Source organism: Pagrus pagrus (assembly GCF_965226575.1).
Source record: "Pagrus pagrus genome assembly, chromosome: 13".
Taxonomy (NCBI): domain Eukaryota; kingdom Metazoa; phylum Chordata; class Actinopteri; order Spariformes; family Sparidae; genus Pagrus; species Pagrus pagrus.
In genome coordinates this window covers 23,078,236-23,093,563 of record NC_140197.1, presented here as the reverse complement: position 1 = coordinate 23,093,563, position 15,328 = coordinate 23,078,236, and the positions used below count along the sequence as shown (strand labels likewise).

Here is a 15,328-nt window from a genome sequence, read left to right as displayed (position 1 = left end):
CCGCCGCTCTCAGGGAAAGTACGCCAAGAGGAAGAGCCGATTTAAGCGCTCGGATGGAAGCACCTCCTCTGACACCACCTCCAACAGCTTTGTCCGACAGGTAACATTTCACACTTTAATCCTTCCTCCAGACTAATCCAAGTGCCAGACTCAGGTCTCAGCTTCCCGCCTGTTTTATTTAATGAAGAATCATTTGAAAGTTTAATGGAGACAGAGTGAGGAACGTTCAGTGCTGGGAATGTAGCCGCTCTGTTTATTTCCCTGAAGGTGTAGTTTAATTACTATTATTTACTTTTTTTTTTAATCCAGTTAATCACCAACAAGTGTGTGTTCATTTGGATGCAAGATGAATCTTTAAAACTTCCCTGAAACCTAATAGATAAGTAGAGATAAGTCCTAAGTTATTATCATAACTTTCTCTTGTCTGTAACGTCCTGAAATCAACAAAAACAAACAGGATTTTTTTACTCAATAACCACCTATTCCTGTTACATATGACATTGTCTCATGATATTTCCCAGCTTAAAGCCAGACTCTCCCTGAAAGCATAGTTCGATTATCATTTTTATGATGACTTTTTATTTTTCTCTCCAGACAAACTTTAATTGTGAGATTAAATGTTTTGTGCAGCAGTATAAACATTTTTAACACACAATATCACCAAAAAACACTCAAGGCAAATACATAGAGCATGTTATAACAAGTATATACAATAAGGTGATCAATCAGTGAGCTGATCAGCCTGAAAGTAATCAAGAACAGTTATTCCTTTTCACAGTTTTATACCAGTGCGAAAAAGTAATTGAATATATTTGTGTTTTTTTACTATTAGCAAGCGAAACGAGCAGCAGTGAAGACACTGGCACTATGACTTTGGTTATTTATTAAACTAAACAAGTAATGAATTACTCACAGAAATAATCACCAGCCAAACATTTTCCTGACTGATGAAGCTCGCTGCTCACCAGTCAAACATTTGTCAACAAACACAGATAAACAGATTATATTTGGGGTGCCACGAGTGTCCGTCCTCTTCTGGTCGGATTCAAAATGTTCAATCTTTGTTTGTCCAAGTTTGGATGAAGTTTGGTCAGTGTGCCACGCTCTCAAACTGACAATTACCCAGACAGTATCCATAGCAACACAGCTCTCACAGGCCCAGCGTTAGTGGTAAAAACTCATCCATATTGTCTACGTGCCAGTGTGGTCCACATTCAGACTGTGGCTTAGTTCTACACAATGAGTCATAAAATGATCAATATGTGTGCAATATATACAAACAACAGGCACAAGAAGACATGTTTGTTTGGTATAGACCCCAAGAAATGTCACGTCATCACGATTTAATCAGTGAAAATGAAAATTATGACGAAAAAATTATCATTCCCGGGAATCGTGGATCACATTTATTCAAAATATTCAAAATATGATTTTGTTTCTTACTATATCGAGCCCTAGACCTGACTAAGTCAGCCTAGTTTGTACTCACCAAGTGACCATCAGTCGCCCCCCTGGAGAGATGCAGGCCCTGCGATCGTTCACCTTTTCCAACAGTCTGTAGTTCTGCTCTGAGAGAAGATTTCAACACCAGATGTGACCTCACTCAAAAAATTAAAAACTCGGTTGTGTTTTACAAACACTCATGGCTCCAGATTTACTCAGAGTATTTCTGAGATTTCATATTTGAAGACGTCTTGCCACTTTTAAACACAAGAGAACAAGGACTGTCCTAAATCCTGACAGGTATCCTCTTCACGTGTGTGTTCACAATGTGAGGTCGTTTCACGTCAACACTTTGACCTGAATTTTTTTGGTTGGTGTATTAAAAATGGCTTTTAAAATTTCACACAGCCAACGACTATCTGTTCTGAAAGCTGGAGTTACTTTACAAACGCTCCGAAAAACCCCAAATACGTCAAAGAAATCTCTAAATCCTCACATTTGAGAAGCTGGAACCTGCAAATGTTAAACTTTTTTGTCCATCTATTAATCGATGAATTGTTTTATCTCCTGTTGCAAATGTTCTCTGCAGTCCCGCCCACAAAGTTTACTCTAATGAGTGACAACATGTGATTACAGTTATATCGTTACTTGAACAAGTTTCCCATGTTAAACCATATTTTTCTGTGTCGTGTGTTAATCCTTTAATATTTTCTCATTCCAAGAGATTAAAATCACCTTAATTGGATTCTTAGCCTCGAAACATTTCTTGGTTTTTGAGGAATCATTAGCCTTTGAGTCTTTCTTCTACATAATCTGCATTATTCGTGAAATTAATGTGACATGACTAAGCTCACCTCCAAGAGCAAATGTAATGATTTATAATTATAAGTTTAAAGCCAAAAGTCAGAAAGGAGGTGGCTGAAATAACTAGAAATAATCTTTAAAAACTTTCCGGAGGGTAAAATTGATCTTTCAATCTGTTATTACCACATCACTTTTCACCTCAGTGTATCTACCGTGCTGCAGGTCTCGTATCTCGTATCATCCCCTCTTCACCTGTGTGTTTGTCACAGACGGCCCACATAATGTTCAGTATCTCACATGTCGAACTGGCTCTGATATCTTCGCTGCTAACAACAGTAACACCCCTGTGTCTGCAGCTACACGCAGCTTTCTTGTCACGGCGTCAGAGCAGAGGTTCCTCCAGGGCTATGATTATGATTATTAGTCCCCAGGTGTTAGACTCACCCCCACACTGCTCACCTCTGACCCCGACTCCGCCCGTCTGCAGAGGTAGGTGCATTGATTGGTCCAGCTAGGATCGGGTCATGAACACGTCTTCTCCACGGGGAGTTTCGAAGGCGGGGTTAAGGCATTACGCGCTCGCGGTTCTGTCTGGACATGACATTTCTCAAAGCCACGCTGTGCGGCAGCTAAATGAGTCCCCCCCCTTCTACCATCTGACCTCTTGATTTGTGAGAGGAACTGATTTGCCCCGTGCTGAATGACATTTACCTGTTCAGTGCTGGTGTTGACTCTGAAAAAAGAAAAAACAAAAAAACATGGCTGTCGGTGAACACAGGGAGCTGAACTCTCCTGTGGTTTCTAAAGGTTAGCTGCATCCTCGCCTACACACATCACCCTTCCCACTGCCTTGTCCTTCATTAACTCTGCGACTCCGCTCGCTGACGGACCACGTGCACTGGGGCCCGCAGGTCAGGCACGATTCATAATCGCTCATGCTGCATAAGAAACTCATTAGCCGTAGTAAGGATGATTTAACGCTTCCTGGGATAAATGCCCTCCCCTGTCTCATGCTAGTGCATTTCACTCATCAAGGCTAGCAGCGGAGGGATTTCAAACAGCTGAAATGCTGCGCATAATCCCAAAGATTCATTTAGCAACTCGGCCGTTTACTGTGTGAAGTATCGACGAGTGTTTCTGCACGTTAAGACCAAGATTGTGGCTTTTAATCGCAGGAGACAAAGCACGACGCCGCTCTATAGGCTTTTGCACATATAGCCTATTTTTGCCTCCCCCTTCAACAACTCAAAGCAGAGCCCTGTATAGGCTTTACAGTCTCACACACACCTACGCAAGTGCACACTCACTCCCCACACACACACACACACACACACACACACACACACACACAAATACATGAGAGCCACAATCAGCCAACGGTAGAGCTGGCTGGTACACTCGGCCCGGTTTCCATGGCAACCGGGCCACTGAATCTCCCTCCGTGTGCCGGCACAGTGGGATGGAGAGACGAAGGAGAGGATGTTTAGATGGGTTTGTGTTTGTGTGCGTGAGGGAGTGAGTGTGTGTGTGTGTGTGTGTGTGTGTGTGTGTGGGCGCAGCCTACGTGTTAGTGCAGTGTGCTGGTTTGTGTACCGAGTTCAACAAAAACACGCTCCGTCCTCAGGTGTGCAAAGACAGGCAGAGACTGTCTGCTGCTGCTGCTGCTGCTCTGTAAACCAGGGAACATGTCTGCTGTTGTTCCAGGAGAAAACAATCTTTTTTTACCTCAAATTATGAATTTTGAGCTGTTTTTTTTTATCATTAACAACTATAAAACACACACATGCTCTTACACAACATTGTAGCACTTTGATCCAGTCATCCCAGTCCCAGTTCAGTGGCTGAATCCCTCTAAAGGATGAGGACCACAGAGGCTTCTGAAGAAGACCTGTCAGAAAACTGCACTAAAACCAACATTAGAATAAAAATATCCAAGTTAATCACAAACAAGTCAATGTATATCATTAAAACTTCCCTAAAACCTGATGGACAAGTAGAGAATATGTTTCAAACTGAATCATGTAACATTAACGTAACTTCCATTCTTCTGAAATAACAAGAACAATTTTTATTCTTGGCTGCCAATAATTTGAACAACTTAATGTAATACACTTACCAATCACTCAATAACCACCATTTCCTAGTAAAAACATTGTCTCATGATACTTCCAGTCGATGAGAATTATCATCCTTGTAAAAATGTAAAATCTTTGTCATTTTGTGATATGGTTTCATAAATTCTTAAAGGTGGCAAGAAGAGGCGATGAACCAACCAACCTCTGGAAAACCTGTTTATACCTTTCATACCTAGTCCACATGTACACAGGTATTTTTTTCCTCCTCCGGTTGAAATTGCCGGCCACATGAACGGTATGAAAATGCAAATGCAGGCTGTCAAGCAGGTGATATAACCTCTAATGTAGGGGCCACGTTGGCCAGTCAGAAGCCTGCTAAACAAAGGAGACAAGCCAAAAAACCATTTTTTTCCTGTCTACATGACACTGAAAACAGCGTTTCTGAATATTTAATATAATATGTTTTCCAAAAGTAACCTGAAACTGCGCTTATGTGTGTACGGACGGCCAAAGCGCATAGAAAAAGCTTTGTTTTAAGAAATACCCACGTACGTGTGCACAGGGCCCGAAGGCAAGATCACAACGTTCTCGGCTGCCATATGTGAAAGGTCTCGAGGGTTTAGCTCCTGCAGAGAGACGAGCTGTCCTCCCGTCAGTCCTGACATATAAATCCCAGCAGAGAACCAGTTGCTGCTGCGTCCATTTTTCCACCTTGTCCAGCTGACTGTGTTGTCATCAGCTGCTAACACAAGAGTGGGAGAGGCGCTCGGAGGTGTAGCCATGGTGAAGCCCCTGTCATTGTGTCAGAGGTCGCCCTCTAGTGGACACTGTGGACCCCTTCAACCACACCTATCTGCCTCTTTAAGCCTTTTAATTCCAGACTACATGCTTCATTTCCATAGTTTATGTTTTGCGTGTTAGCATGGGATGCGTGTTTGTGAAGCAGACACCTCGTTGGGGATTGCGAGTGGGAACTATTCAGCAGATACTTTGAAGGCTTTAATCGTCAAGCGCCAGTTGCTTCAAAGTGTCACTGCGCCGATCACTGATCCACAGACTCTTTTTTCTCCCTCCCCTCATATCCATATTAATCCATCGTCTGATTCCCTTTTTCCGGGAGACAAAGAGACGGAGAGAGAATGAGATCAGGACAGAGGCCGAGAGGAACGGAGCAATGACTGAAAGAGAGGAGGGGGGGTTTCCCTGGGCACTGCCCCAGCCCTCTCCCACGTCAGCCGGGGCATTGAATGGCTGACGGCTGCATACCAAGCCTCCTTCTGGGTCTCGGTGCGTTCATGTCCCTGTTTCTGACCGGCCGTGGCTAAATATATTTCCCCAGTTTGCAAATGTAGCACAAGTCCTGCAACCCGACCCCCGGCCAGCTCCGGCTCCCTTCCTCTATACAGGGTTCACGTTCCTCTGGGTTGTGGAGGTTTTTGGGGGTGGAGGTGGGGAAGGTGGGCGTGTGTGTGTGTGTGCGTGTGTGTGTGTGTGTGTGTGTGTGTGTGGTTGAAGGGGTTGGAGGTTAAGAGAGCAGCTCTCCTGGTTTCACACATACGGATACACTCTTTTCTGGCTTTCTCTCCTATCACACGCACACACACACGCACACACACATGAACACTTCTGCACTTGTCAAACTAGCAGGCGGACACTCACACTAGTTGCCCCTATCTCTCTCTCTCTCTCTCTCTCTGTCACACTCACACACACACACACACACACACACTCATATACACATAACTCTGTCTGTGGACTCCGGCGTTGCCCCCTTGGTTTGCCGTGGTGTGGCGAGCGTGGCAAACGAGGTATGGAGAGGACTGAGAGGATCCAAAGGCCCGTCATGGTAAGAAGGATCGAGCTTTTTGCTGCGTCTGACTGATCTGGGAGCAGTTGATGATGTGTGAGTTTCTCTGGATTGAGTTTTGGAAGTTCAGCAGACACTTTTGCTCTGAGACATGACAGGATAATATAGCTCGTGTCTGGTCTGGTCTTTTCTTCGCTCCCCCTCTTTCTGAGCGCGATTCCATTTTGGGCCGGGCCACAGCTGCTGGAAAGGCGCTGTGTTTTTAATTAGACCTCCAGTCCCACCGTGCTCGGCCGTCCCAGGACTGTGGCCATTTCAGGGGGCTTCTGTCACTGCTGTCCGCCTGTCCCTAAACGGGCCTGGTCTGGATCTGGGTTTTTGCTCGTTGTTACTGTTTTTCAGTCTTCCACAGTTTTTGCAATCATTGCATGTGGAGCTTGGAGTTGATTCGGCATGTGTATTTTACTTTGAGTGTAATTGTAGTCTTGATGATTCGGGCTGCAGGTTGAAATAGTTTGACTTCTATCTTTTCTATTTTTTGACTGATACATCGATAAAGAATTAAAAATATCCCTCATGATCAAGTTGGTGTCTTTAAATTCTAACCTTAGTGTTGATCACCCAAAGATATTCTGAATTTAATGACATAGAACAGAGAAACGCAGCAAATACTCACATAAGAAGAGCTTGAATCAGTCAATCTTGTACATTTTTGTTTGATATATTGCTTCAAATAATCAACTGATTATCAAAACTGATGATTGTTCATTGATTAATCTTTTAAGTAGCTTAGTAGGAGTGAGAATATGATTGTCTGGTGCTATTATTCGTCCAAATTCAACTCAAACTCAAATTCAACAAACCTGTTGTTGTTGTTCTTGTGTCTGTTGTGATCAACAGTTGAACAGTTTGCTGCATTGATCATCAATTTCATGACTTCTTATTATGGCCGTGACTAACGGCTATTTTTAAGAGCGATAAATCTGTCCATTGTATTTGATTATTTTAATCATTCAGTCTGTAAAAATAGCACCAAAAGTGTCCATTAAAGCTCCAAAGAGTCCAAAGTGACGTCCTCAACTTCTCAACTAACAGTTGAAAACCCCAAAAAATATTCACTTTTTCGCGAGAAAAGCAGCCAATCATCACATTTGACAAGCTTGAATCAGTCGATCTATAGATTTCTTTATATATATATATATATATATATATATTGCTTTGAATAATCACTTGATTATCAAAACTGTCGATTGACCAGTGATTTATCTACTTATTAGTTCAGCAGTGGTGATGATGTGATATCATCACGCTGTTCAGCTAAACACAAATCACCTAAATGAGCTGTCGAAGTGTCTCATGTCTGACGTGATGATAAACGACTGAGCACTGTTTGCTGCCTTGATCATGAATTATATTACTTCTTATTATAGCTGCTATTTTTAAAAGCATTTAATCTGTTTGATCATTCAGTCTATAAAAGGAGCCAAGAGGTGCAGTTTACTGTCGAGGAGCACGAAGAATTATTCATAATCATTATCACAATCGTCTCTTCTGTTTTATCAGCTGTGTCACGATTAGAGCTTCAATAATACGTCTGTTGATCCATTAGTTGATCTACTGATACTAATACTACACAGCTCAATTGAGAAGGTTGGCATTTTTTATTATTAAACAAAAGGTTTTGTGTGAAAAACATGTTTATATCCCACCAATAAGATACTGAGAAAATACTGCTGTTGTTGGTGTGATGTTTATATTATCATAAAAACATTTCAAACGATCCCCAGCAGCCGTAATCGTGCTGAAAAATATTCTTGTAAATCATTTGATATCGATCGCTTAGCACTAATTCCTGTAATTGTATTTTTCACCTGTTGGCATTCGTTACCGGAGTTCCTCGGTTGCTTGTTTGTGAAAATGGGGATTTCTGTGGAGTTCGGCCCGTGACTCATCCTTCTAGTCATTGTCAGACGGGCCAGCTGGTTGCCATGACGCTGCAGTGACAGGAAAGAAGAATATGGCCATTTACAGCCGCCGGCCGTGAGCTTCAGACAGGAAATCTGTCCTTTGTGATTCCTGGGTTTCTAGATCTGCCTGCTCTGTTCGGCACATTTCCCCTTTTTCTTCCCCTTTCATTCCACTTTTCTTTCCCCCGTTCCTGTTTTCACTGAGCTGATCTGTCTCTGGATGTGATGTGAATGCGCAGCCTGTCTGAGGCTCGACTGCAAACGTTGTGTCCTTCTTCCTGTCTTATTTGTTGACTGAGGCTCCGAGGAGACTCGGAGATAAGGCGAATAGGAACATGATATTTAATATTCTCACTTCTTTTTCATTTTCTTGTGTTAGTCATACAGTGTGAAGTCTGAAAACACCTGCTGCGATGTTACTGTTGTTTTCTTCTACCTTTGCCGTGTTGTTTGACTTAAAAAGCGAGACGACACGGGGGTGATCATTTCCTGTGTTTTACAAAGATTATAAAAAGAAGGAAATAGTCAAACTTTCATGCTCCCGAAAGCAAATCTGCTCTACCAATTTCCCCTTCTTCTCGGAGCCATTTGCAAAGGTGCCGTTGCATCACAAGAAACGATGTTAGCTCATTTCCCTGCTGCAGGGTGACTCTTTTCAACCCTCATTATTCAAAGCACTTGTCTTTCCCGGGTCCACCCTCGCTCCTTATTCCATTACCCCCCCCTCCACTCTGTGGCTCCCTCTTTTTTCCCCCTCTCCATTTATTCAATACCAATGCTAAGGAGGTGTAAATTCATCACGGTGGCAGCCAGTGTGCAGAGAACGGGAGGGAGAAACACAGCCTGTTCATTTTCTGGATATTTGCTGAGCCTCACCTCGTGCTCCTTGCCTTCTGTCATCTGTGAATAGGAAGTGTAAGTTGTGTTTTTACCACCTAGATGTAGAAAAGTTTCACTTTCTCAGCACAAACTGATTTTTTCCCCCAAACGTATCGCTATGATATCCCCAAGCCTGTAATTGACCGGGCTATGGCCTCGCAGCGTGAGAAAACACCTCATTGATCACCTGTTGAAAAGCTTTTATGCAATTTCCCCGCCGCTGTTTCTCCCTCAGGGTATTTTATTTACTATTGATTCCCATATCTTCTTTCTGTCTCCCTCCTCATGCAGCTGCCTGTAATAAGCTGCAGAGACGGTTACTATGACACTGCTGGGGTCTCTCGTCTGACACCACCAATAGGAATGCAGCTCTGCTGTCAGGTGGCCTGGAGCTATTTTGAACGGGGGCTGTATGTGAAGTGAAGCAAGGAGCTAAATTAGAGACACTGAAGAAGAAAAGGTGGCGGGAATGTGTCGAGCTGCAGGGAGGTCATTGGTCAGTCTCATGAATCCGTCCTGTTCTCGTTTCCCTGACTTCCTTTTTTCCTCTGGTTGTCTGTGACGTGAATCAACTGGATGAGTGACTCACAGACACATTTGTCCACACACACACACACACTTACAGTACACACACACACGCACACACGAGTCATCACCCATCCCTCCCACTCTTTCTCGCTTTACATTTTGCTGCATCACCGACCTGTTGCAGCGAGCCGCTCGGTCCCAGGTGGCTTCAGACGTCATTTTTTTCGTTTGTTTTTTGTCTAAAAGCGTCCCCGTGGGTTCCCCATCAAGGTTAACCTTCACTTAGTCGGCGCTCGATGTTGGGATGCACCTGTATGGTTTAGAAGATGACTCAGAGCCGGTGAGTGGGGGCGGTTGTTATTGTGCTCATTAGATGCCGCATGCCACTCGCAGAATCATTCCTCCTACTTGAGTGGGAAGCGGGCGCACCGCTGCGAGTTTTTTGCGTTCGAGTAAATGAAACAGGAAGTGGGGATGGCTTGTGGACGCCCGAGGACGCGAGGCGTAGCTATGGCAACAGGGAGTGTCTACATTCGGTGGGCTGTTGCCAAGTCACAGAGCGCCTCGATGCGACAGGTGGCCGAGCTAGAATCAACATTTGTGTTTGTCCTCTCATTTCAAATCATAAAGAGGCGCATGGATGGTAATCAAAGGCGTGGAGGAGCGTTAATCACACATAAATGCACGTGCAAACATGTTAACAGCACACAGATGCTTCACTCGAACACATATGAACAGGTTTTCTCTCTGGATATATTTAGACCTTCAGGCTCACTCAGCTGTTGGTTCTCTCCGATAAAGGTTCGTGTTTGAGGAATGCCACAAACGCTTGAAAGAAGAATATTTATTTGATAGTGGCAGGAAACAAGGTGAGATAGAGAGGTGTGACCCGCCACAATCAAACCAGGGATGTAGTGCGTCTTAACCACAAGGCCGCCCGGGCTGCTTTTCAGAAGCACACAAAAATATTTTAAAAGTATCGTTAAAAACAAGGTAGTGCTGTGTATCAAAACTCCTTTGTAGGTCTCACGTTAGACAGTTAAAAACAACATAGATATACTGTAACTTTTTGCTGCAACACATTTTTCTTCCTTGTCAAAACCCGGCGCCTACATTACCCTCAATGCAACTGGTCCACCCACCGTTAGGTTCGAGATTCATGCTGCTTCATGCTTCCAATCAAAGTTGGAGGTTAAATTTCCAACTCCCGACCGCAAAAACTTGCATAATGGCACCTTATCACACAACTAAACCCTCAGCAGTGCAGTGTCCTCGCGAATATAAACAAAATAGGGGAGATAGTAACGATCACAGCGTTGTGTGTTATGCCGTTAGCTGCTAATGTAGCCTCCAGCCGCTGGAGTTGACAATTGATGGTTAATACATTGTGTACGTTTGTGTATATATGGTGTTAATTATAACGTATTATTGTTACAAATAAATATATTTCAAGTTTTTATCAATATTTCGTTTTATAATAAAGCATCTGTCCATCGAAAAAAGAAGACATGTTTTCATTCTTTAAGGGTCATTGAAACTGATAATGATGATTATTGTTGTGCAATATCGCAATACTGTGAAACCATGATATTTTTTTATTAATAGTGGTGTAGTGTACTGTTAAAAATGTAACACCGTTACACCGCAACCTTATTTGAATTGAGAAAAAAAGAGTTAAAACCTGTTTTTTTCCCCCAAACTAACAAATCAAAAATTGTACTGCTTTAGTCTCAAATCGCAATATTATTGAAATCTCAATATGACCAAGTGCAATATCCCAAATATGTGACAGCATCATAAAAAGGTACTGTTGTGTTGCAGAGATGTAGAGATGCCCTCTCCAATTGTAAAAAAAAAATAAAAATTGAGGGGTTCTGACCCCCAAAAATGTGACATCATCATAATTTTAACTGCTATTTCAGTGCCAATGATCGTTGTGAGGCAAAATTGATCCGTCCCACTCATCTATTTCATGTCAAGATCAGTCAAATAATCAGAATATCATGCCTTGTAGCTCTGAATGGCACCAAAATCAAAAAATCTCAATACTCAACACCCGTCTGGAGTTACCTGTTGTACTCACTGACCGCACTCTTTGTGTTCAGTGACTACACATGTGCAGGGAGTTTTTCATCATCATTACATATGGCGCATGTCATCCTTGCGCATTCTCACCTCTATTTTAAAAGCCCACACCTAGTGACTCACTTCTTCTGCCTGGCACATTCAGCTGTCCGCATTCTTGTCAGCACCTCCTACAAAGCGCCAGGCAGCCTGTCAGCTAAAAAAAAAAAAAGAAAAAAAAAAAACAGCAAGCAAGCAAGAAGAGAACAAGTGGGATTGTTATATAAGTTGAGCACTCAAACATTTCAGAAGTTCAGGCTGCCTCCCTCACTGCTCCGCTCTGCTGAACAGTACAGTGGGCCGGCGCCGCGGGCTCGCAGGAGGCTCGGGTTTTTATTGTGGTATGGGTGTCTGGATGAGGGTCAGCTGTAGAGAGTCAAGTTACAGTGTATGAGTGCTGGATGTGTTGGAAACTGCAGCCACTTCATGAGAAATTTATATCCCGCCCTAATATTATAAACAGTCCTCGGGCCATTTTTTTTATCGCCCTACCTCTTTCTGGGTCCGCTTGACACGCCCACACACCGAATGTGTTGTACCTGTGTGAAAAGACTCGACACCTCGCCCTCGCTGCAGCTGAAATGTCGGCCTGTTGTTATGCATCCTCTTCACCTCGTATTACACAGAGTCAGCTTTCATGCAAGGCCAGGGCCCCTTTTGTGTCCATGTAGGTTATGCTTTCTCAAGGCGGTCTTGACATTTTGACCACAAGTAAGTTGCAAAGGCAGAGCCACAACCTTCACACTTATGACAAGTGAATGTGGGACAAGACATAAAGGAGCAGGAGAACATCGGGAATACACAAAGACGAATATGAAGGTTTTCAGTGAAGACGCACACACGTTTTTGCTCCCTCCAAAGGTTGATCTGTGGACATGTGTTGCACTTTTGTCCCTTCTTTCCCTCCTCACTTTATATAAACTCATTGTGCATTTCAGGGCTCTGCAGACTCCTACACCAGCCGGCCGTCGGACTCAGACGTGTCCCTGGAGGAGGACCCTGAGGCTCTGAGGAAGGAGGCCGACAGACAGGCCCTCGCCACACTCGAGAAAGCAAAGGTCAGAGATCAGCTGTTACATCTCAGTCCGTTAAGCACGATATTGGTTTAATAGTCATCGTTGATGCGTAAGCTTCTTTTGACAGCTTCTGTAGACCTCTTCATCAGTGTCAAGGGGACACTGAACTCTGTGTTAAGTGTTTGTGGCGAGGCGCCGTCTGTGTACTAATATCTTTCTTTCACATCGCCCGCTGCAGACCAAACCGGTGGCGTTTGCTGTGCGGACAAATGTGGGTTACAACCCCGGCCCCAGCGATGACGTTCCTGTGCAGGGCATGGCCATATCCTTCGAAGCCAAAGACTTCTTGCACATTAAAGAGGTAACTAAAGTATATTTTTCACACGGAGATTAAGAGAACGGTTTCTGTAGTTTAAACTTCAAGGAAAGGTAAATCACCTCACGTAGCAAACGGACTTATTGGCTCCTGGATGGTGTAGGGAGAAAAAAAGGAGATTGGCCCCTTCAAACAATTGGCAGCGATGAGAGAGATCATGTTTTATTGCGACTCATTACACTGTCTCCTTCTGTCTAAACCACACTCAGGCCATGAGTGGGAGTTAGCACTAACATGAGCTGCAGCGAGAGCAGATTCGAGTGGTCCAAATATAGAAGAAAACGTGGAAAAAGTAAATTAACAAAACTCTCTGAGTTTAGTCATTCGGAGTACTCTAATGTACTTTTTAGGCATGAAAATTATCTTCGGAGAAAATGTGGCTCAGAGATACAGTCCAGCACTAAAGTGTTTGTAAATAGAATTAGAAATTATTATCTGGATTGGACACACATTGACAAATGGTGATGCCGGTCTGTATGCAGAAGTACAACAACGACTGGTGGATCGGACGTCTGGTGAAGGAGGGCTGTGAGGTGGGCTTCATCCCCAGCCCGGTCAAACTGGAGAACACCCGTCAGCTGCAGGAGCAAAGGATGAGACAGAACCGACTCAGCTCCAGGTAGCCATTAAAAAAAAATCTCTTTACACTATCAGCATCACAACCGACAACCCCACTTTCATAAAACAGGTCAGACCTGAGTCACACTTCACCCACCAGGCAATGTAAAACTTCCTGAAATAGACAAAAACACTGCGGTGAGTCACCGTATTCCTCTATGTAACTACAGTGTGTATACATAGGTCTCTGTAGTCAAGGATGTAGTTTTTTTTTTAAAGAAATACAGGAATGTATCTGTTTATCTTGATTATTGAATAAAAGAATCAATACTGCAAAAACCAGTGTGATCAGATTTTAAAGTACATTTTGCGGTGCAGGAGCTCTTGATACTGTTTAGTGTTTGACAGAAATGAAAAATGTACAAACCTTTTTTTTATTTCCAATGTTCACATTATTAAAACTTCTGAATATAAATAACATCAAAGACGAGAACAATTAAAACATAAATTAATAACTAAACAGCTTGGACACCACACATTGTGGTATGGAGTACAAACATAAAACAAAACCACATCACGATGGTGAACAACCAGAGTAGATTCTCAGCACAAGCCGAGTTACCCAAACAGAGGCTGAACATTACTCAGAAATTCATCTAACTTACATTTCCATCTTTGGTTTATCAGCGTGTAATAACAGTGTTAGTTTAAACAAGTTTTTTTGGCAACAAAGCTTCGTGTTTTTACCCTCAAACAAAACATGTTGTTAATCCCTCAAGCAACTGTCATGACGTACAGTACAAAATCTTTTATTGCTGTCCAGACCTCTCCTCTTCTCCAGTGGGTTAGATACAGAAGGCTCTTGTGCATGTAAAAGGTCTTGAAAGTTAAGAAGCCAACGGGTGCTCCTCTCTCCCACTGAAAACACTGCTCCTGAAACGCCTCGTCAGTAGTCCCGTCTTTAATTCTGTGACTTTGTGACATCACACTACCTCACCATGTCTCACATTTGCGTAATTTATGCCTGTATTCACGGTAGAAGTGGAGCTAACTGGAGGGTGAGAACGAGACAGAGCCAACTGGAGACGCAGTGAGGGGTGCTGGCTCAGGCGTGTGTGAGCTGACCAATCAGAGCAGACTGGGCATTCTGGAGGAGGGGCCTTAAAGAGACAGGCGCTAAAACAGAGCGTCTCAGACAGAGGGGGAATACATTGCTGCTGCACTGCACAGAATAAGAAAACTGATGTGTTTTTTGAGCATTAAAGTACGTAAATCTAGTTTAGTAGTAACCCAAAATAAAATTATAAACCTGGAAATGAGCACAATATGTCTCCTTTAAATTCAGTATATAGATCACACAATGACATACTCCTGAGTTCATAATGCTACTTCTGCAAAAACACAACGTTTAATATTATGATATCCCCGATCCAACAAAATGTGTGAAAAACAGCATTAGTCTGATATTAGCTGCACAGATTGAATCCATGGTGATACATACGTTACATATACACCTTAAATAATGAACAATTACACATTGCCTGGCTGAGTTTAAAACAAACTGTTCTTCCCGTTGCAGTAAATCTGGAGGAAGCTCCAGTCTGGATGTTGCCACGGGAACGCGCAGGCCCACTCCACCTGGCACAGGTGAGGTCAAGGGGGTCTCCCAGTCAACTGGCAAAATAGTGATTTGTTCGCGTTTGTGTGGGTGCGTGTGCAATCCTGACTGAGCGAGATGAGACAGGCGGCTG

The 15,328-nt window shown here is 43.2% G+C and overlaps 1 protein-coding gene across 2 annotated transcripts in view; it reads left to right on the top strand.

Moving 5' to 3' along the window:
* The window catches only part of cacnb1 (calcium channel, voltage-dependent, beta 1 subunit), a 32,139-nt gene that overhangs the window by 6,296 nt on the left and 10,515 nt on the right, over positions 1 to 15,328 (top strand). For both annotated transcript variants that reach the window (XM_084371861.1, XM_084371860.1), the window contains exons 2-6: positions 14 to 100; positions 12,566 to 12,685; positions 12,882 to 13,004; positions 13,502 to 13,638; positions 15,157 to 15,224. In XM_084371861.1, coding sequence (XP_084227987.1) covers positions 14 to 100; positions 12,566 to 12,685; positions 12,882 to 13,004; positions 13,502 to 13,638; positions 15,157 to 15,224 — 535 coding nt within the window. The remainder of the gene's footprint in view (positions 1 to 13; positions 101 to 12,565; positions 12,686 to 12,881; positions 13,005 to 13,501; positions 13,639 to 15,156; positions 15,225 to 15,328) is intronic.